The sequence below is a fragment of the Cololabis saira genome, chromosome 17, assembly GCF_033807715.1.
Source record: "Cololabis saira isolate AMF1-May2022 chromosome 17, fColSai1.1, whole genome shotgun sequence".
Classification (NCBI taxonomy): Eukaryota; Metazoa; Chordata; class Actinopteri; order Beloniformes; family Belonidae; genus Cololabis; species Cololabis saira.
Window position 1 is genome coordinate 27,966,297 of NC_084603.1, and position 23,189 is coordinate 27,989,485.

The 23,189-nt window shown below is 38.9% G+C and overlaps 1 protein-coding gene across 2 annotated transcripts in view; it reads left to right on the top strand.

Moving 5' to 3' along the window:
• anapc1 (anaphase promoting complex subunit 1) overlaps positions 1-22,028 on the top strand; it is a 48,192-nt gene extending 26,164 nt beyond the window's left edge. Inside the window, exons 36-53 of one of the 2 annotated variants that reach the window (XM_061744891.1) lie at positions 1,066-1,157; positions 1,930-2,064; positions 2,465-2,547; positions 3,453-3,531; positions 3,664-3,738; positions 4,127-4,179; positions 4,322-4,475; positions 4,654-4,850; positions 7,846-7,932; positions 8,863-8,980; positions 11,417-11,494; positions 11,607-11,674; positions 11,980-12,118; positions 12,808-12,894; positions 15,596-15,691; positions 16,136-16,325; positions 20,626-20,757; positions 21,165-22,028. In XM_061744891.1, coding sequence (XP_061600875.1) covers positions 1,066-1,157; positions 1,930-2,064; positions 2,465-2,547; positions 3,453-3,531; positions 3,664-3,738; positions 4,127-4,179; positions 4,322-4,475; positions 4,654-4,850; positions 7,846-7,932; positions 8,863-8,980; positions 11,417-11,494; positions 11,607-11,674; positions 11,980-12,118; positions 12,808-12,894; positions 15,596-15,691; positions 16,136-16,325; positions 20,626-20,757; positions 21,165-21,313 — 2,012 coding nt within the window. In that variant the 3' untranslated portion in view covers positions 21,314-22,028. The remainder of the gene's footprint in view (positions 1-1,065; positions 1,158-1,929; positions 2,065-2,464; positions 2,548-3,452; positions 3,532-3,663; positions 3,739-4,126; positions 4,180-4,321; positions 4,476-4,653; positions 4,851-7,845; positions 7,933-8,862; positions 8,981-11,416; positions 11,495-11,606; positions 11,675-11,979; positions 12,119-12,807; positions 12,895-15,595; positions 15,692-16,135; positions 16,326-20,625; positions 20,758-21,164) is intronic. The other variant, XM_061744892.1, reaches the window with a different exon arrangement.
• Positions 22,029-23,189: the final 1,161 nt, after the last annotated feature.

Here is a 23,189-nt window from a genome sequence, read left to right on the forward strand (position 1 = left end):
CGTCATGGTAATAAACAATAGGTAAAACATTTACATAGTTTGTCAGGTAAAAATTAGTTTGAGATATTTTTGTATTTTGTTAAACCTTCATCCAGAATTAGTTGCATATTCAAATATCAGCGTCAGTTTCACTTGAAGGAATTTTATTGTTTTTAGGAAGTTTCGTCCAACTCTCAAAGTCTCCCGTCCCAACTGTCGGCAAAGACCACCGGGAGTAACTTTTAGCTCCCATTCTGTTGGTCTCCCGGATGAAATGTGTATTTCTTTACAGCACTGTGACATACATAAACAATGATGGGTGCGAGATGACGCTAGCTCGCAGATTTCATTGCAGAGGTGACTAAGAGATCCAAGACAGCAATGACGCAAAAGGCAAAGCTGAGAAAACAAGAGCAGGACAATACAATAAGAGGATCACATTTAGGAAAACTCTAAAACATAGCTTGAGTTTCCTTAGACAGTTTAAGAGTAAAAATTCCAAATACCAAATGTTTTAGCTTCTTAAACAGGGAAATGTGATGTGCCTATTCTTTCAGTGTGATCATAATTTTTGGGTTAATATTGGATAAAATGATCATTGTAATATTACTTTTATTAATTTATTTATATAAAAAGAAATTAAAAGCAACTAAACCTTGCACTAAAACCTGTTCAGCTTATATACCATATGTGTGTGTGTGTGTGTGTGTGTGTGTGTGTGTGTGTGTGTGTGTGTGTATATATATATATATATATATATATATATATATATATATATATACACACACACACAACGTATTGAATGCATTAGTTTAGTGTGACAAACTCATTCTAAGACAAACGCTTCTTGCTGATTCAGTTCGCCCTTTACAACTTGTCTAAAACTCTAAAAATGAAAGTGAAAGTGCTTAGCACGGGGAGAGACAAACAACCATACACACACACACAAACACACACACACAAAATTACAAACTCAATGCGACATGCTTACATTCTTGACTTTTGATCGTTCCCATTATATATTTGCAGTGTTTCTTGTTGACATGAAAAGATGGTCACCTTGTCCTCTGGTATGTGTGCTTTCAGGTCGGCCTCCTGGTCCAGAGATGGAGTACTGCACCGACCGAGAGTCTTATTCACTTGCTGCTGGACTCGCCCTGGGCATGGTCTGCCTTGGGGTAAGTCACATAGCATAGAAAACAAATCTGCAGGTCTAATAAACAGTTGGAGAAGACACCTTTGATGTTTGTGGTTGAGGACATACTGAAATGAAAACAGTTGTTTTTTTCCCCTTCGTCAAGAGCATTTTTGTCTTTGAAAAGATACCATCTTTCTCTCGTTTCATCCTTGTATATTTTGTTGCTGATGTGTGGTAACAAATCAAGAGAGACGATAGCTTCCTCAGTAATGGTTATCTCTTTACCACTACAGTATAGTAGTACAATAGAAGTGTTTAATTCTATTAAAAGTATCTATTTTTGGACTTTTGCATTTGGCCAGAGGTCTAACAAGAATACTGATCTATCAGATCTTTCTACAATACTGAACAGTCATTGATTTAATCCTTGAATGGCTTCAAGCTTTCTTAAAAAAACCTTTGTAATTTGTTACTTATTTTAAAAGATTTAGTTATAGTTTTTGTTCATGTCCACTGGCAAAGCAGAGGATCGAGATTTCATAAGTTAAATGTTACATATCGACTCTGGCTTTCTTTCCATGTATATCTCCTTCACCAATTTTCTCTTCTCTTTATCCTTTTTTTCACTTCTCTTGACTTTCCTAAATTCTCTCTCAACATGTGGACCTCATTTTCTTCACTCACCATTGTTTCTTTCTATTCTTGTCATCCCATTTTCCATGTCTTCACCAAATTCTCCAAATTTCCTTTCTTCCTGTCTTTTGTTCTGCACTCACTCCTCCTGTACTGTACTCCCACCTGTCTCCTTCCAGCACGGCAGCAACCTGATTGGAATGACGGACCTGAATGTGCCTGAGCAGCTGTACCAGTACATGGTCGGCGGCCACCGCAGAGCTCAGGTCGGGGCCAGCCGGGAGAGACACAAGTCGCCCTCCTACCAGATCAAGGTAGGCTGAGATGTCCCGTTTTCCTTCATTGTAGTGACAGTTATTTCAACCATCATTACATTGTTTCATCCTCAGAAAGGTTTTAAATTTCATATTAAGTTAAAACATTAGCTGATGAATTATCAGGTAATATAAAATCCTGCGGTATCACTATTATTATAGGTTGTGAACCCAAACTTGTCATAGGAGGCTTCCAATAGATGTATGATATTTTTCAAAAATTTTGTTAAACAACTCAACTATTCATAGAAATCATTGAAATAAAGAAAAAAACAAAAGGAAAAAAATCTTGTGAAATTTGCATCCGCTTTAAAAGAAAGCATCATCCTAGCACAAAGTTTCAAACACGGTGTGAAAGGACCAATATTGGCTGACTTGTTCTGTAACTTCATTGTTACAGGAGGGGGACACAATAAATGTGGACGTGACGTGTCCAGGGGCCACGCTGGCCCTCGCCATGATCTACCTCAAGACCAACAACAGGTGAGAAAAGATCAGCAACTGATAATCTACTCATCATTGTAAAAAATGAGTTTTGTATAATTTTTTTTTCAGGCCATTTTGACTGGTGCTGTATTAATAGTAGTGCAATTTTCATTATTCAGTCATTTTTAACTTTTTGTATTGATTAGTATTTCTTTTAACTTTGGATGAACATACCATACTCTACAATAGTATATTTACTTTTCTAACTGAATCGGGTTTGGGGAGGTTGCTTGTAAATCAAAAAATAAAATCTTGAAATTTGTTAGCTTTAGGTTGGCAATTTCAGCACAATATCTCCCAGGAAAGAGGAGTGATGAGGCTTGTTTAATCCCGTACGATAGTGGCGTGTCCTATGGAGGGCAAGTCTTTCCATCATCTGTGTTGTATGAAAGGGTCTTCAGATTATCCTACCTTGTGTAGATGAATGAAAAGCAAATGTACACGTCACAAATGCTGTTGTCGTTATAATTGTAATCATGGGCAGACTAAGCACATTCTTTTCTTGTTGGTCTAACATGAAGACCATTATTACTGTTAAATACTTCCCTCAGCGCCTCTCGCTTCCGCTCTTCTCACATCGTCCGCTGTCATTGCATGTGGGATAAAATAGTGAAAAATAAGAGAGGAGGAGAGGAATCGAGTATGTACAAATTAAAAATGAGAACAAGGATTGTGCTCTTGAAGCAAAAATGTTTGATTACTTGTTAAACTGATCCAATTGTTTATTCTGCAAATTCTTGTCCATATGAACATCAGAGCATCATAACCAGACTCACCTCCCCACTGTCGGTTGTTCAAGAGGTTCCTGATTCCTCCAAGGCTCATCCGTCTGCCTGGTGGTGGAGAGGGTGTTGTAGGAAGGTGTTAACACTTCTTTTTCTCATACCTGTTTTCTCCACGAGGTCGATTGCTGATTGGCTGAAACCTCCAGACACGTGGTTCCTGCTGGACTTCATTAAGCCAGAGTTTCTGCTGCTGAGGGTAAGTCTAGCACTGTGTGTGTGTGGGTGTTTGTCCGTGCTTTAGCTAGATGATTTCTTCCTACACCCCCTCTCCCCACCTTTCCTTTGTCACGTATACCTTCCTCATCTTTTTGCCTCTCTGCCCATTCAGACTCTTGCTCGGTGTATTATTATGTGGGATGAAATCCTCCCTAATACTGAGTGGGTCAAGAGTAACATACCCCAGGTAAGAAATACACCCACTAACAGACACACAGAGCTCTGGATTTTGATTATTTTTGCCATCTTATTGTGGCAAAAATGTTATCGACATTGTAAATATTGTGACATATAACCTGTAAACCTGAAATTATTATTATTATGCAAATTTTCTTAAATCTCAAATGAAGTTACAGAGATGACAGCATGTTTCCCATCATTCTTTTGTCTTGGGCTTTATGTAAAGTGATTTGCATTTTTAGTATAGGTCTGGTTAGTGAATTTTTTCATTGCAGCACTTTTATTTTTTGTTTTCAGGAAACTTTATTGCCATACTATAGTCGTCAGTGGAAAGTTTCAGTAAAAGTACTGCAGCTGAAATACAATCTAGCTTTTTGTTTTTATAATTTTTCCAGATCATGAGGGGTAATTTTGACACGTCAGAAGACATTAACATGGAGGCAATGGCGTGAGTATCAAAGCCTAATAAAAAAACATTTTGGCTGATACACGTTTTCTGTACTTTTTTAAATACTGTAACATTATCTGCAGTAACTGTGGACCTAATGATGCTGTCAGGATGAGTGATTGTAAAATGTTGTCTGTCTCAGCCAAGCCCAAGATTACATTACAGCCGGAGCCTGTATGGCGTTAGGCTTGCGCTTTGCCGGCTCTGCCAATTCTGATGCCTTCGACTGCCTCTACGAGTTTGCCGAGACTTTCATGAAGATCATTTCTTTTGCTGGTACAGCTACTGTGGGTGCTGTGAGTGTTTTTTTTTCTCCTTTTCCTTTACTTCTTTTTTTAACACTTCTTTGACTGGCTTCTCAAATTTATCATGAGAAGTCCTGATACAGTTTCAGTAATTTTTATTTTATGTCGTCTCCCCTCTCCCCTGTATGTTGTCTTCTCTCTTCTATTACTTCTACGGTCATCTCCCCAGCAGACAGGTTATTACAACCTCCATACCAGTTTGTCGATGATTCTGCTGGCTATGTCCATGGTGATGTCAGGGACGGGGAATCTAAAAGTCCTGCAGCTCTGCCGCTTCCTCCACAAGCGAACCGGGGCTGAGATGAACTATGGCTTCCACATGGCTCATCACATGGCACTCGGTCTGCTCTTTCTGGGTGGGGGCAGGTGAGATGGAAAGCCTTTTTCAGACATGATGTATAACATTCATGCATCCCTGTTAAAGGGACAGCATTCAGTTCTTCAGACAAACATTAATGTTACCAAGACGTCATTCAGAAATGCATCTAAAAGTGACAGAAAGCCACAGAACACCATTCATGTGAGATTGAACAGTAGATCAGGTGAGATATCACTTAAGTCCTCAGAATCAAACTATTTTCACAACATGTTATATTTACATTTTAGGGGATGCAAGTGTGTATATAATCAAGAGAGCAGAAGCTGCAACTCAAACACTTCAAACTGTTAATTTTGCTTAAATTCTGTGATTTAAAAAAAAAAATAAAAAAGAATAACCAGGTGCTGCTGGTAGGCATTGTTGGAAAAACAAAAAAAAAGGATGAGTAATGTTTGGACAATGATGTAATTTTTAAATTTTTTATTTTTTAATTTAATAACCCCATTATTTTGAACAGCTGATCAGAAACCAGATTGACCCACCGTGCTGGGTGTGCCTGTATTTTTAATGTGACTTTGCAGTTCCAACCTGTGTTGAAAGTAATGCAGATTTATTTCTCAGCCCAGTCAGTCAGGTTGGCATCACAAAAAGTTACAGTTATTCAGGTATTACAGGTATTCATTTAAATATGATCCTGACACGATCAGCTGTCACCAAGTTCATGGAAATGTGTGCACTGAAAAATGACAACAATAATAATGATGATAATTATTGTCAACTGGAACTAAAGTACCTGCCACATACAATACCCACCCACCCTTTTTCTTTAATTTTTTTTTTTTTTTATATCTCTTTTTCTCACTGTAATGACATTTTGTCCTTCCTCTTTGTCACTTCCACCCAAAACATTTTGTCACTTCCTGTTCAAACTCTGTTTTTGTCCCAGAGTCTGCGTGCAAACCCTTTAAAGCAGTACGTTGGCCAACTAAAAACTAAATATCTCTTCAGCTGTGCAGAATTTTACTCCACATGCAACCAGTCACATGATTTCTAAATTTCTGGAGGTCAAAAACTGTACTTATTAAATAATTTGTCCAAACAAAAGCTCACCCACTAGATTTGCAACAGCTGCTTTCAGGAAGTACCAGGTACACCATAGACACACACATGCTATGTGATAGTCACACAAACACACCCAACTTTACTTTATGTGCTGTGTTCTGCTTAATGAATGACATTTATATGAACCCAGATACAGTCAGACAACCTAAACGGTTTCCTCAAAACACTTGATGTTGGCCTGCATGTTTTCAAGAGAAACACATTCCACTTCCTCATGCTGAAAATGTCTTTCTACCTATAACTGCAATCAGACTGACGTTTTGGTCCTTTTTAGGCCATGTTTTATTTAGACCTGCCACCAGAAACCATGCACAGCTGAATATACATGAGGTTTGAATGTCACGCACCAACATCTGTATGATCAGAAGTAGTTTTCTGTGGCTTGGCTCAGGTTGTAGGTCAGGGTCCTGTCAGGTCATTGTTGCATTTACATTGGTCATTATTTGCCTTTCCCCCTCTCACTCGTCTGCATTGAAATTTACGAGTCACATTTCCCTTCCACACATTTCACAGTTATCACTTCATCGCTGTCTGTTATCAACAGTGCTGTTTTCTTTCCAATTAATTTCCTTGACTCTGTTTTCCGATGTCTGACATGAGGTTACCCCCCCTCCCCCCATCCTTTTGTCACCCTTCCTCCTACTCTTCTTCTATTTCCTCAGTTAGTTTCTCTTCCCAGTTTTTAGACATAAGCTGAAGTGAAAGTAATTCTTTACAGATTGTCATAGATTGCATCTAGGCAGCAGAATCCAGTTGGAACTGACTTTTTTGGGGAATGACAGGAAAGAGCTGTCAACTAACCCAAAGAATTAGTCCAGGGATATTGGCTATGAGACAAAAAAGATGCAAAGATAATAGCAGTAGTGGTGGGAAATGCTCTCTATGTATGAAGAGTCAAGTAAGCACAGTGAGAAAAGTGCCCAGTGCATCATGGGACACCTCCCGGTAACTTAGGCTTATAGCGGCATTATGAAAAGTTTTGCTCAGGTCTAACTTTAACCTTTTATTAAGAAGAAAAAAAACTAGCCTAACCTGAAAGGTGGAAAGTGTTGTTATTGTCCTGTATCTACAGGCACAACGGCAACATAAGTAAACACAAATGAGGAAACACAGAGGGCTATATGTTATAGCCCTCTATAATATACACTCCCAGCACACTTCTATTTGATACTAAAACACATTTAAGAGACATATTTGACAGATAATGGATCAGTATCCATTGTATCAAAAGGTGATGCATTTGCCCACTTCATGTCCAGTTTCTTCCTCGCTGATATGCACTAGTTAATGAATGCCATCAGTTTCTCTCAAGCATGGTTGCTTTTTGAATTTTAAATGTGCGGTCAAAGAATTAAATGTCCCTAAATACATTAAACATGACACAAGCAGTCATTAAATGAAGAGCAACATCGTTTACTTCAGAAGACTGTGAAGTACCCTCATTAGTAACCTCCCAGGACTAAGCAGCCTTCATATTCTGACCCGACATTATTATAATAACTTGATTAGTCAAAGTACACACTCAACTGCCAGCTATTATGCTGAAGAGGTTTTGTTGTGACGTTTGATGTTCTCACGCACACGTGCACACACACACATCTAGTTAAAGTAACAGAGGAGAGGATGTATAAAAAAATGTTAAATTTAGTGCACACAGTAGTTAAGCTGTGTTTTGTGGTGTGTCGCATGTTAAGACTGAGAAAGTCCATGTTTTTGCTTTCATCATGATCTCTTATGTTCCTACTTTTCATCATGAACCCTTATGTGAATGTCTTTTACTGTCTTTTTTTTTTAATCATGGCTTTTAATGCACCCTTTGCTTGAGTATAGCAACCGCTGACGGTTACAGATGTGTTCAAGTGTGAGAGGGATGGAGAGGAATGCATTATTATAATGTGTGATGTTGTTGACTTGCATTAGGTACACCCTCAGCACCTCCAATTCAGCCATTGCTGCTCTGCTATGTGCCTTGTATCCACACTTCCCTGCTCACAGCACTGACAACCGGTAAGACCCTGACACACACACACACACACACACACACACACACACACACACTTAAAAAAAAAGGAAGTTAAATTGTGAATTTAGGCAGCAAGAGACTGATTCATGTTTAGCAAAACTGGGAAAGAAGAAAAGGAGATATAAAAAAAAAAACGATTTTGGCTGAAGTGAACACATAGACCAGGGGTCACCAACCCTGGTCCTCGAGGGCCGGTGTCCTGCATGTTTTAGATGTTTCCCTGCTTTAACACACCTGATTCTAATTAATCATCGTCATCCAGGGCTGCACAATTCTGTTAATGACACAGTCACTTGTATCATGGTGCAATGAAGCAGGGAAACATCTAAAACCTGCAGGGACACCGGCCCTCGAGGACCAGGATTGGTGACCCCTGACATAGACCATAGCTGTACATTTTTCTAAATGCCTACCTTTCAGAAAAAGTGGCATATAACACAATAAATCCTTGTGCAAAAACTTTAATCTAATTTCCTGACACTTGAAATTATTATAAATTGCGTTTTTAGGCAGTTACATTGAAAGTGTGTCATGTTTCATCCATAGCTGAATCCCTGTCAGGGGTTAATGGGGCGTCATGATCCCCAATTTCTCTTGTAGAAAGCAGACTATGGAAAATGGAAAAAAACAGGGGCGACACTACTGATCTGTTTGATAATAGGCCAAGATGCTGAATTTCATTATGCTTGTGTGCTATTTACAAAAATGTCATGTAAATCGACTTAATTGAATGAAATGAATGATATGAATGAAAGATTCATACTGTGCTTTCATGAGGTTTACCTCTTGGAGCTTTTATTAGTTTAGTAGGAAACAGATTGTTTCTTTTTATTGTAATAGACAGTGTGCTGAATATTTTGTGTGTTTTGTATGCTATTTGAATGAAAACGGAGATGTTGCTGTTGTTGCTCCAGCTACCATCTGCAGGCCCTGCGGCACCTGGCGGTGCTGGCTGCAGAACCCCGGCTGCTGGTTCCTGTGGACGTGGACTCCTTGAAGCCTTGCTACGCCCTCCTCGAAGTCACTTATAAGGTCAGTCCACGTGACGTGTGTATGGACCAACCTTTCATTGGTGATTTCAAAACAATGAAAAAACTTAGCAGTTGGGATGTTTTGTGAAAAGATACTTGGACAATGTCCAAATAAATTATAAACTGATGTTTCTTACTTTAGTCCCATGCTATCTCTTTCTCTATTCAGCTGCAGAGCAGTGAGGCAAATCAGTTTATTCAGCATAAACTTTGTGTTTCCCCATCCAGGTATTCATTTCACTTCCTGATAAACCGGTGGTTCCTTTTCATGCTGAGATTTATTTTTGTCATTGGCATACCTTAATTGTAATGTGTGGAGGGGGAAAAAAAGTTAAACAAACAAATCCAACTTTAGATCACCGTAAATAAGAAAATACGCTATTGCTATACAAACACCCCTTTGAAAGGGTATAACATATTTTGGGTAATAAGAAAATATAATCTTTTTTTTGCTTTTGCTCATGTGGCTGGTAAACATTTCTTAAATCTGTAAATTAAGAGATTAACATTGGTGGTTACACAAGAGAAAAACAGAATTAGATTTACCCTCCATTGTGAATGGTGGGTAAACCATTGTTTACCATTGTGAACCAATACAAAATTGGTTCACCATCCAAGAATAGAAAAGAGCAGAATAAAAATAAAATTGAGGAATTTGTCTCTTGTCAAACTTCTTCCAAAGAGCTAAAGGACGATGGTAAATCTGAATCTCTCAAGGGAAATTTGGTTTGTTGTGTAATGGTCTAGCTTTTCTGAACTCTGCCTTTGTCCTCCACTTATATGAACGGGAAGCAGGATTTTGACTACGGTACATTTAAGATAGTGACGTATACAATTTCAAATTATTTTATCAAAATTAATTATGAAAGATATCAGCAGAAAATATCATAAAACATAAAATAGAAATCTAGGAGATGGACGCACTGCGCTCTAAGCAGCACACGTGACATGTTATTAATTGGGCTGCACCTCTCTGCATTGGAAAAGATAATTTTTGCTTAAACCCAATCTAACCCCAACTATTACTTTACACCCAAACCTAAAAACGTTCAGTAGTTTCTCAGCATCTGTGCACGTCACTGTGGCTTAATGTGAGTAATTTCTTTAGCATACGCCACTGTTCTATTTTCAGAACCGTCCCCTATCCAGAGAAGCTGTTTCATCACACCCTGTCTTTATGAGTTTTCTATTTGGCCTTATATTACTGTATACGACATGTATAACAAAAAGGGAAATACAACCAGAGTCAAATGTTACAAAGAAGATTGCAACTTCTACAAAATTTCATTCTATTTAGAGTTTTGCAATAATTTTTGGCCTTAAAGATCACTGATGTTCCAGTTGGATTGTGAAAGGCAGCCAGAATAGTGGCTGTGCTATATTCACGTTTTTTTTTTTTTTTTTTTTTTTTCAATTTTAGATTGCTTTAAAATGCCTAATTCAAAAACCATTCACTATACAATGAATTTTGATTCTTCTTTGTCTTTTAGATGTTTGCCTTACGAGTTCTCACAGAAAATCATGTAAAATCATTTGTAATTTATACACATTTCCTTCAGGCAGGAATAAAGTGGGGGCGGCAGTAGCTCAGGTGGCAGAGCGGGTCGTCCAATGATCGGAAGGTCGGCGGTTCGAATCCCGCTCTGTCCCAGTTTGCTGTCGTAGTGTCCTTGGGCAAGACACCTTACCCACCTGCCCCGTGTGAATGTGTTTGAATGTGTATGAATGTTGGTGGTGGTCGGAGGGGCCGTTGAGCGCGATATGGCAGCCACGCTTCCGTCAGTCTGCCCCAGGGCAGCTGTGGCTACAAATGTAGTTTACCACCACCGGTGAGAATGTGTATGAATGAATAATGATCTCTGTAAAGCGCTCTGGGTGCCTAGAAGGGCGCTATATAAATCCAAGTCATTAAAGTAGCATTGAGTTGAAATGCATTGAAATAATTTTGGACTTTACTGGGCCTGCCCAGGGTGTACCATTACCTCTCTGCTGAAGAGAGCTGGGATGAGCTCCAGCAGAACCACGTGACGCTGAATAGCTGTGCACGGGTATCAATTAATAGATGATGGATGAACGGATTATTGTGTTCCACATATTGATTTAGCGCTGGTATTGGCCCCTCCTGACACAATCTGGCCCAATTATCCAAGCTTGGGACCATCGCCATGAGAACACTGGCTTGTGACATCTAGTGGCTAAGTTTTACAATGCTGGATATACTGAGGATTCAATGTCCAGCTCAAGGACACGCCGACATATCAGGGGGCAAGGAATAGATTTGACAACCCATGATATTGTCAATATTCAACATTGTCAGGACACTTTAATGTAGCTGCAAGATGTATAAAAACCTTACAACTGACTAGTTTCCGTTGATGTATTTGTCACCCATAAGAGGATGTGTATGTTTTAATGATTGAATTTCCTCTTGTTTCAGGAGACCAAATGGTACGACGAGACAACAGTAGAACTAATGGCTCCCACCATGCTTCCTGAACTCCACCTGCTCAAACGGGTAAAACCTGAATAAGCTGTCGTTAACATTCCCTTATGACACCCACATTGATCCGAATAATTACACCAATGTTCTCAATTCTTTTATTTTCTGAATGTGTTGGAAAATGTAGGTAAAAGTGAAGGGGCCACGATACTGGGAATTGTCTGTAGACCTCAGCAAAGAAACGCAGCATTTAAAGTAAGTATAGAAGAAACATAGACTATAGAAAAATAAAAATGATGTTTAAATTTCTTGCAAATTTGTGAAAACTTTGTTTTCTACTCAATGATGACTTTTACAGTATGAAAAAGAAAGATGAACATATTAAAATGAACAATTTTGTGACAATAGTTTGCAGCCACGGCAATGATAAACACCCATGTCAATTAAAAAAAAGAAAAGAAAAAAGGTTTTAAATCTCTGCTAAAGACACATTATTTAAGTCCAACGGGAAGCTCTGAAATACTGTTTTTTAAATAACAAGCTGTCTATATCTCCGTCAGGTCAATACTGTCCAGAGGTGGGGTGTTGTATGTAAAACTACGTGCTGGCCAGCTGCCCTACAAAGATGACCCTCACGGCTGGAAAAGCCTTCTGGCCACAACTGTCAACCACAGAAACTCCAGGGTCAGAGCCTTTAAGGTAAACACAAGTCTCTGTAGCATCACGAGATGTTAGGCCCGCTCTGATGCTCAGACTAAATGTAGTGACTTCCTGCTGATCTCAGCATTGCTTGTTACCATGAAACGCCAAAGCAGAAACAACAAACACGTGAATTAATTTTTATTCTTGTCTGAGTTCATTCATCGGGTCATGCTGCACTTTGTTTGTTCAAGTCATGTAGACTCATCCTGTACACAACTTGCACCACACCCATGTCAGTTTAAAGATTGACAAGGCCAGGATTAATTTGTCTTTATCAGTTAGAATAAATAAATAATAAATAAAGAATTATTATGCCTCTAAAATACATCTTTCAGTAGCTTATTGGATTTGTCATGCTAGTTTGACACAGATTTGAGTTTTCATTGCTCAAATCCTGGTCTAGTTATGTTTTTTCTCATAGTTTAAGTTTAACCTGCCTTTTCTGTAACAAATGGTATTTGTGTAATTTAACATTACATACATATTTTTTATTAATTTATAGTTTCTCTTGTTAAATGGTTGTTGTTGCTGCTGCAAAGTATCTGTTGCACTGACCAAAACGTGCAAAATACAGTCCTGTTTCAAATCCTGGATTTGAAACGGGTTCAGCACGTATACATTTTTAATACTTCCTTTTTCTCCAGTAATTTAAATAATTTTGTGAATGCTGTTTGTTTTTTCCGCAGCCTGAAGCCATCTCTACTTTCACCTCTGAGCCTGCTCTCATATCCTTTGCTGAGTTCTTCTGTAAAACCTCTGAAGGAATGAAACACGTAAGTTTTCAACCCAGAAATGAATGTGCTACGGTTTTCTTCATTGGTGCTTTTTTCTCTACAGCTGTGGGGGTACACAAGAGATCTTGTGGTTGGTATTAATTGAAAATTATTGTATCCTTATTTTTAGTCAAAAAAATTAAAATGTTTTATAAGTTTTTGTTTCTTTTTCCAAACGTTTATCTGTTCTCAGCTCAGTGTTGCACAATTGATTAGTCTGCGATTTTTGTTTTTTCATATAGCCAAGTGTACTCATGAACCATGTTTTTTATCCTTGGAGATTATTTTGAGTATGGTGGAGCTGTTCCAGACTGAAACTAACCTGAACTTTGACCGAATCCTGACCATTTGTCCCGTGTCACCCACGTGATTTGTCACGTTTTATGGCCCACAAACATAAGACCTCTTTTAAAGAGTGACAAATCCTGGATGTGCTCTTATTGAATTTAGTAATTGATATCATATATCCTGATTCAGGTTTTCTTCAGGATGACATTTATTATTGTCATCGAATTCAGTTACCGTAATGTTGTGACCTTCAGAAAGGATATTAAATTATACAGGAGTAAAAATTATACAAGCTTCAGTTTAGAGCACTTGTATTCTCCCCAAATTATTTGTTTGGATCTTGATGCAAACATGCATTTCTAAATGTGTCTTATTAAGAAAAACACAAGTCATAAGTTGTTTTTTTTTTGTCTGTTTTTAGTTTTTTCAAATGAATGATTATGCCAGCCGTCGGTATAAGTTATTTACCTGAGTTTATATGTGTAAAAAGCAGAGACTACAGATGTGTTAAATGTCTTGGGAAGAAACAAGAAGAAAATTAGTTGTGAAAGAGGACTTGATCTCGACGGAAAAGTCAAAAATGTTTTGAAAAACAAGGTCGGCTGTAACTTTGGTTCAACAAGTCAACAAGACTGTCAGTCTGTGGTCATGCTGAGGCAGATACATGCATTTATTTATGAAAAATTGATTCACAAACCAACATTTCTGAAACAAACAATGAACGTTGAATATATTTTTCATTGCCATTTCTTCCCTTGCAGTGAGTATGCAGCGTATCTGTCCTACTTCAGACTACTTTTTGTAGACCTCAAAACCCCAAATTACCATCTCATTATCATAAAATATTAAGCCAGGAAATTCTATGACTCTGGAAGGAGGAACAATCATGTGAAGGCTATAAAAGTTTACATCTTTTTTTTAGAGTAGTTGTAAATGAAAGTAAGCGTACAGCTCTAAGTTAATTGGTTCAAATTTGGCAATTACTCTTTCATAAAAATGTATGGTCTTTATAGCTATCGCACATACAGCACACATGGAGGGGCACGGTAGTGCAGCCGTCTCACAGCAAGAAGGTCCTGGGTTCAATTCCCCCCCGGGGACGCTGTGGGCGCTGAAGTGCGTGTTAGTTCCCCCAAGACTTCAGTGCCCACACCCTGGGGGGGGTTGGTGAAAGGGCCTTTCTGTGTGGAGTTTGCATGTTCTCCCCGTGTTCCCTTGGTGGTGAAAAGAAGCTGCTGCTCACTCCTCAGGTTAAGGAGGAGACCTGAGTTCAGTGCAGGGACCTCCCGGGGTTGGTAGAGGGAGCAATGCTCAGGACTGTCACTTAGGTAGGAGCACTGGGTGATGGAAAAATGGGGAAAAAAATCGGGGATAAAAATACAGCACACATGAACATTTATAGATTTCAAGTTGACGATATACTGTAGATGAATACTAAAGCATAATTTATTTATTAATCATTTGACCCCTGTTTTGTCAGTAAATACGCTTCATATTGGCATTAGTTTAATTGGTTATATTGTAGAGCTCACGGGTTTCAGCTTACGCACTGAAAATGAACAATATTATTCATATTATAGCATGACATTCTGTAATTGAATTTAACAACTGTCCACCTGTTTTTATCAGTCCAATCACATCAACACTGCCTCCCCTTTCTCTTCTATCTACCCTGTGGTTATTAGATATAAATATGATTTGTATATTTCAATTGAAGATGCCGTGTTGTCTAGCAGGTAATCGGAGGATTTGTTGCTGCGTTTTCTTAACACGCCATGAAATGGCTCTATATGTAGATGTAATTGAACAACCTTCCCTGACTCCATCTTTTTTTGTTTGTTTTGCTGAAAAGTTTGTGAGGACACTTACAGTATTCTCACAAACTTGTTAGTAGATCACCTTGAGAGTATTACATTTATTTTGAATCTGTGTGCAGTTTTTAATTGTACGGGGGCATCAATACTTTTGAATAAACTGTGTAAGCCTTTTCAGGCATTTAATAATAAATAACTTGCTGTACATGTGCCATGATGGACTGTTTCCCTGTTTTACTGTGGTTTATGGATCATTTGAGTCCCTCAGTTTGGTTATAGGAGCTTATGAATAATTTTGAGCTAGTTTCTTTAAAGTAGAGCAAACATAAATGTTCTGATTGTTCACGAGCAAGATCTGTTTACACGCCGTACACTCCAAACACTGTAAGAAATGAGAACTGTCATACATAAATGGATGAAAAAAATCAAACATGGCTTGTTGAATGAATTCATCACAAGGCTTGCTTTTGACAAAAATAACTTCTGCACAATGCAGTCCTAATCAAAGTAAAATATAAACTGACAGAAAACTAAGACATATGTAGATTACATATGAACTTACCTTATTACGTAAGTCATCCTGTGTTGTTTTCTGGCAGAGAAAGGATACGCTTGTGCTGTTCTCAGCAATGCTGTATGAATGTGTGACACAGGAGTGTCCAGAGATGCTGCCCACATACATCGCTATTGAACAGGTAATGTGCAAAAACAACGCGCGTGCGTTCACTCAAAAAAAAGTACTGAACTCACTGCATTGTGGTGCATTAAATCCTCCTCGTAAATGTAGTGCAATAAAATTACTGTCAGATTGATTTCAATTCTTGCACAGGGAATGCTAGATTGTAAACTGTGCATTTTGTAGAGAACAGATTCTAACTGCATTATAAATATGGTAACGGACTAATTAAATACCTAAGCTGTGTTGTAAATCAGTGGAGCCAGAGGTTCTGACCTTACCCAAGGATATGATGCATCGTTACAGAATTGTATTTTACAGTGTTTAGAAATGCAAGTGTGGCTTGTAACTAATACACTGAACACCAAACGATGATCTGAAAAAAAAATCCGCTGACGAAGCGCTGAGCCTCCAGTTTGAGTCACAGACAGTAATGCTCCATGCGCTTGCCTTTACCTTGCAGGCGGTCGGTGCCCTGCGGCACAGGGAGCTGCTGCAGACCTTCCCCTTGTGGCAACTGCGTCTGGTGGTGGATTTCTGGAACAGCAGGATGCTGCGACCTCCCGGCAACCACCATGACACCCTGCTCACCTCCGAGTTTCTACCTGTCATGAAGAATGCAGTGGATGTGGCTTTGGACAACTGGCTTAAAGGTGAGGAGGGAGATGGCAGGGGCTGGATGGATGGTATAAGACTGATTACACATTATGATTGATACATAAAATAGCATTTCTGTTAGGGCTGTCCCAATCCGATATTGATATCGGATATCGGTCTGATATCAGCCAAAAAAACGAATAGCAGATTTTATTGGACTGCATCTAAAATCTCCAATATAAATACTCCAATAGAAGTAGTTCCTTCCACAAAGTCCGCCCCAACATTTCTGACCTATAAAAATAGGAGACACTTCACACTCCAACAGAGTAGTTGGTGGTAATGCACCTTAACGTTGCTGCCACCTGCCAAATAAGAAAAGCTTTTGGCTCCAGCATGTAGAGATCATGTGATCCCACAAACAAGTGTGTGTATGTAGCGAGGACAAGATATGTCGGCAGTGTTGATATAATATCGGATCAATATCGGTATCGGTCGATATTTATGGCCGCAATATCGGTATCATAACGGAGGTGAAAAAGTATCGGGACAGCCCAAATTTCTATAACTAGAGTAAATGAGGATGGTTGGACTCAGGTTTGTTTAAGGTGTTGCTTTATTGTGCAATTTATGTTTTAACATGTTAACAAAACAAGTGATTCAAGTTTAAAGTAAGGATGCTGCAGCTTTGACAACTTTAAAATAAATTACGGTCAAGATGATATCCACCACTCCCGTAATTGGGTTGACCAGTTTAGAAATCTGGGCGTACCGCAATCAGATTTAAAGGGGACATATTTTGAAAAACAGGTTTTCTCTTGCTTTAACATATATAAAGTGGTCTCCCCTCAGCCTGTCAACTCAGAGGAGAAAAGCAACCAAATTCTGCAGTGTCTGTACAGCCGCCCGGATGAGCCGTCCAGTGTCATGTGGCTTCTACGAGCCGTTCAGATTCTGCTCCCGTCGTTACATAAACGACGGGAGTGATGCGTGAAACCACGCCCACAATTAACTCTGCCGGTCGGAGCTTCCGCCATTTTTCCGTAGCGGTGTATCACGTCAGGCAGCCAATCAGCACAGTACCTCATTATCATAGCCCCGCCCATTCAGAATCCCGCATAGATAATGAGGTTAGAGAATGGGAAGATAAAGACATGGATCAGAGACTGAATTTCTAATTTATTTAGCAAAAAAAAAATTTACGACATTGAAGGCCTGTTTAAAATAGGTATTAGATGCCTGTAGCAAGCTCGTTGCCACTGGGGCCGACAGACAGGACAGAGGACACAAGATTTCGTGCAGGAACTCTTTATTCTCTTCTTTCACCCAAGACACACGTGCTTTCAGCTTCAGCAGCGTCCTCCCAGCCGCCCCTCTCTGGAGTGCAGCTGCTCCTTATGAAGGCAGGCAGGGTGGAGAGGTTGATTGGGCACACCTGTGCCCAATCTGCTGAGTGGCTGCTCCTCCACCCTGCCACAATGCCATAATAGGTGCCCTTTAAATTTTCTTTGCAGGTACTTCTTTCTAGAGAGTTGACGCCATGTCATAAGAATGTAAATGATTAACAGCTTCCATGAGGTTCAGGTGAACAATTATTTTTGTTTGTTTTTTCCTTGCATTTTTCAGACTGAATGACAAAAATAAAACTATAATTATGACAGTAAAAATATAATATAAAATGATAATGAATGCATTGTTGCAGATGTAGCGGATCATACGATCATACATCTTGGGAAGTAGTGCCTTCCTCAAGTCAGAAAAGCCACTCCGCCCTTTTCTGAAATAGATCAAAAAGTTAGATTCCGGCCTTCAGTTTATTCAGCTCTCAGTCCCATTGATCATCCAAGGATTTGTTTAACCCTGCAGCACATGAGACCCATGGGATCTGCTGCTTATGTCTTTGTGCCAAAGACCACATAAAAGCACCCAGAAGTGCTGAGGCCAAACACAGGCTCAGATTCCTTTGGTGAGACGAGAAACGTGGTTATAATACTGTGGCTGATCTGTTTATGCTCTATGGAACTTGCTCTTGTGTCCGTATTAAAATTCTCCACATTTTTTGCATTATTGACCCGTTAGTACCTGGTTTAAATAAGAAAGTTGCTGTTAGTCAGTGATTTAGAGCTTTTTCCCACTGTGGCATTTGGTGTTTAAAGCAAAACAAACAAAAAAAACCCACACACATTAAAATAAGTCTACGCAAGAGGTCTTGTCTTAAAATGTTGAATTAAGAAAGCACTACTCAAATTAAAATGACACACGTACTCAAATGTGGGACCCAGCTGCATGTATTTGTAGAGGCAAAGCACACGCAGAGTGCTTGTGTTTGCTTCTCTCAAGCTTCTGATGTGGGTGGAGAGTGATCAAGGTGATTACAATATGAAAGTAGCTGAACAGGCTCAGATATCTTCCTCCTCAGTGACTTACATCTTGCAAATGATTCTCACAGCAAACTCAGCGTGCCCTTTGTTCTCCATTGCAATGAATGAAACTATGCAAGTTTATATTTAATTCAGTAATGGAGTTAAGCTGACATTTGCAGCATCCAGTGAGGGAATGCAATGTTAAGGCAAACAATTAGAATATGGCCACATCAAACATGATGCACCTACTGCAAATGGGGGGGATCATCAAGTGAATTTAGAGCTTGAAATTCTACCAAGAAAAGTATCTGCAGGAGGTATTAGTGCAGCTGAGAGGCAGCGTTGCCATTTCTGTTAAAGGATCAGCAAGACACCATATGATTGCATCAGCTGAGCAAAGTCGCTGTTGCACAGCCTCCTTTCAAAGTAGTAACAACTTTTATACTTAACCAATAGTTCTGCCATTCAATACCAGCTTATTTCAGTATTTCCAACTCTGACAGATGCCAGAAAAAAATTTACGACATTTTTATCTTCGTGGATTTATGCAAGAAGACAAAAGCTCTTTGAACACCGTTGTCACAGGTTGGATGTTATTCAGTTTCTTTTCACATGCAGGCTGTAACACACATAGTTTAGAGATTAAACAGACTGTGCCTTCACCCAAACAAACATTTCATCTCTGAACTTGCACATTTAAGCTCTACGCCCTCCCAGAGCCGTGGGAAACAGGTGAAGCAGTTGGACCAGATTGTTTATGGAAACATTTCAAACACGCTGTCATTTTAGTGTTTCAATAAGTTACTATTTTGTGACGGATTGTTGGAAGACCACGCAGACTGACTTGCATTCAAGAGTTAGAAATGTTACTGTTCTCTTCAAATCATCCGTAACTGAAATGCTGGTTGGGATCTTATTTATTGGAATCCTGTTTTTGTCTTTTCTCAGAATCGACTGTGGGAGTTTTCCACATGAACAACATCGAAATATGCCTTAAAAGTATTTAATATTCATGATATTATTTGGATTAAAACCTTAATGACCTGCCTGAAATTGTTTGGATCAGCCTCATAATGGACAGCTGAGTGCATTTTTTTTTTAAATTTTGTCTCGCAGTTTTAGCATGTAGAGCAGTTTCCTGTTGGCAAACAATCCAGGATGTGTGCATAACTCTGGGCAAGAAACAAGTTTGCACAAAGTCATAACGACTTAAATTAGCTAATTTTCAAAATCTAGAAAAAGATTAGCACGATAGAGACCATGGGAAGTGTTTTCAGAGAGTAATTTTTATGCTACATTTCATACTGCAAATGCTGTGTTGTCTAGTCCAGGGAAGGTTGACAGTTAGGAGCTTTTATGTAGCAGAGATGACTTTAATGTGAACAGGAAGAATTAGGTCTTTTGTCAGTAAAAATATGCGTTCAGACTTGCATGTTGATTGAAAATGATTGATCAAATTTGCATGTGATGCTATCGGGTCCTCTCCTACTCGCCACTGATTCCCAAACTGCAATTCTCTGCAATACACAGTCTGATTAACAGTTCATGCTTTACCTTAAAACTGCAGTTAGTCGCTGTTGTTTTAGTTTAAGAATCATCATCAAAACTCATAAAGAGAATATCTACCACTCATTTCTCCTGCAGTTACGACTCAAAAACACCTACCCATATGAATCGCTTCATAAGTTCTGATATTTTGGATTTTTTTGTGCCTCATGCAGGACATAATTCTAACGTTGATTAGTATTAACACTGGAGGTGCTCCACTCCCTGTGTGGGAGTCTTATCAAGAGCATGTAGGAAATACTAAACATGTTCCAGTGTCTTTTAAAGATCGCATGATTGATAAATAGTTAGTGACATATCATTAGGGTTAAGAGTTTATTTCAGTCACCACTGCTAAAACAAGTGTGTGTTTATTTAAACCAAACTCGCACTTTAACACTCCACATTGACTTAAATGCTCATGATCTTCGTGTGTTTCGTGTTCCAGACAACAACTCAGTCTTGAGGTCGTATGTGAGGGGTGAGGTCCTCTCTAAAGACGCCCAGTCAGTCATGCTGGCCTGCTTCCTTGTTTACCGCTCCATCCCCTGCTTGAAGAAGTCTCACACACAACTGGAGGGTAAGACAAAGATGTTTTTCTCATCAGCAGTTTGATTTTAAAGCTCTGACATAGCTTAGGTTTTTTTTTTTCTTTTACTGCTACTGTTATTCTCATAGTTTTTATTGAATTTTTATTTGAAAAGATCTGCATAAGAGCACAGGTACTTTTAAACTTGTCACTTGACATTTCAACTAACTTCAGACGGAGACCCAATGCATTATTGAAGGTATAGTGTATTTATAAATTCATTAGAAAAATTTAGATTTACAACTGAGTATTTTCAAATTGTTGTCTTACTAATTCAGCTAAGTCATACCTCAGCTTTGTAGCTTGGAAAGCAACACCACTAAGCAGAATAAAGCAGCACAGGTGACAATCACTCTAAAAATGGCCACTCTACATCACACTATCGTGTCTCCCTGCAGGCTGCAGCTCCTTTGGGGATGTATTGTCGTGCAGCAGCCAGCTAGACATCCCTCTGAGAGATGTTCTCAGACTGGTTCCGGTCCTACTGGGTTCTGCATCTGGACCAGAGACACTCCCCGGCTTCCCTCTGGAAGCACTTTCATCCTGATGTTTACAACTAGTAAACTGACTTAAAGACTCTGACAGATGCAGTTAAGGTTAACGCTGCCGGCTCAGGTGAGATTGAGCTCTACCTGGAACAACCAAACTGGCGCAGCAACGCTAAAGAAAATCTGACCGACACATTCAGTGTCACTGCAGCACACCTGCACAGCCTCTGAGAGAACTGTTTGGATAATGTAGACGCTCCTCCTCAGCCTCTGGAAATGACATAACTAATATTAAGTTTTGTTTTTTTAATGTAATGCAGTATTTCACACAGTATATATGACTTTTTGTATAAAGAAGGCTTCGGCTGCAGTAAATACACAGTACATGTGCCATTTCTGTGGTATAACAAATCCAGAGTTGGATTTTTCTTGGAATGAATCTTGAGCAAAAAGTCCAGCTGCAGACTACTTTTTTTCAAAAAGCTGAAAGAAAATGACTGATCTTTAGAAAAATGGGATAGTCTTGAGAAGTCACCAGGCTCTGGTGAGTTCAGGCCACTGTGTTGAGATAATGTGACAATAAAACAGAGGTTCTTTTACACCCTTGAATACTGTATTTTCTAACAGTTCTTCCCTTTCTACTTATATCAATACAAAAAATTAAAAACACACACTCCTGAATATTCTGGCTGTTACTTTACATTTGTATCACTAAAACATTTAGAGGTCATACTGGTTTTCCTGCTGCCTGCCTCTGGTGAACGACTATTTTTACTTTTTTGTGCCATTGTTAGCCATGTCCATAAAGTTTAGTCTATTTAGTAACAGAGTGATTGTTGTGTTGGCTGTGTTGTATACCTGTGGTCAGGATAAAGGTCCTTTGAACTTGTTTAAGGATCAAAACGAGCTGCTTTGTGCTGTTTTTAGGTGTTCACCACATGACAGGATTTCTCTAAATATCCAATGCAACAAAGCTCAGACAAAAGTCTGTATTTACTGTTTGCAGTTATTGTGGGAAAAGCTGACTTTCAGCTTTGTGCTTTTTCTATCTTATGGCCAAACACAATTATGCCTTTGAATTTGAGTTCTGAAACCGAGAAACAACCTGTGAGCAAGCAGCCAGCCCCTTACTATTTTATTTCAGTCTTTTTGGCTCAGAATTTGCTCAGACGTTTGAAAGGAGATTGAAACAAATTGTTGAGTGCTGAAAAATCCCACCATCAGAATAGCTAACTTATTGCAATCTAAATTCCTTCAAGTACTACTATCACCTCAATTTCTCTTTGACATAGAAAAAAGCTTTACTGGTGCTTGCCAAACGAGCAGAAAGTAGATATTTGCCAGATGTTGGAACACCAGTGTCAAGTTTACGACAGAGTGCATAGTATAGCAGAGGTTTCTGTCGCAGTATCAGTTGATCAGTATTGCCATTTATGGAAGTGCTCAATGTGGCTGAAGACATAACAATTATGAGTTTTTGATACTGTTGGACATTTTCAACAAGTGGGTTGTTATGTGGGTTGTTAAGGTTTAAAGCATCGAGTTGGTATGGGGCATTTTCCGAACAGCACTTGAATGCAGCATTCTGTAAATTCCTGAAACTTTATGGCAGAATTTCCAGTAAATGAAATCCAATCTTTTTTTTCTTTTTTTTTTAACTTGTGAACTTTTAGCTGAAAAAATCTTTCTGGAAAGCAGTTGCAATTCATACACACCAAACACTAGAATTATTCTGAAAATGTTACTATAAATTCTGAATATCTCCCTAAAAGAGTCTCTTCATGTATTTATTCATACATGTGAGACTATTTTCGCATCTGGATGTTTATACACATTTGATTGTGAAGATGCTTTGGGTACTTCAGTCTCTTATTTGTTGTTTGTAGTCTCACGTTCTGTCTCTGTAAACATAACCTGAACTAAACAGGTATGTTA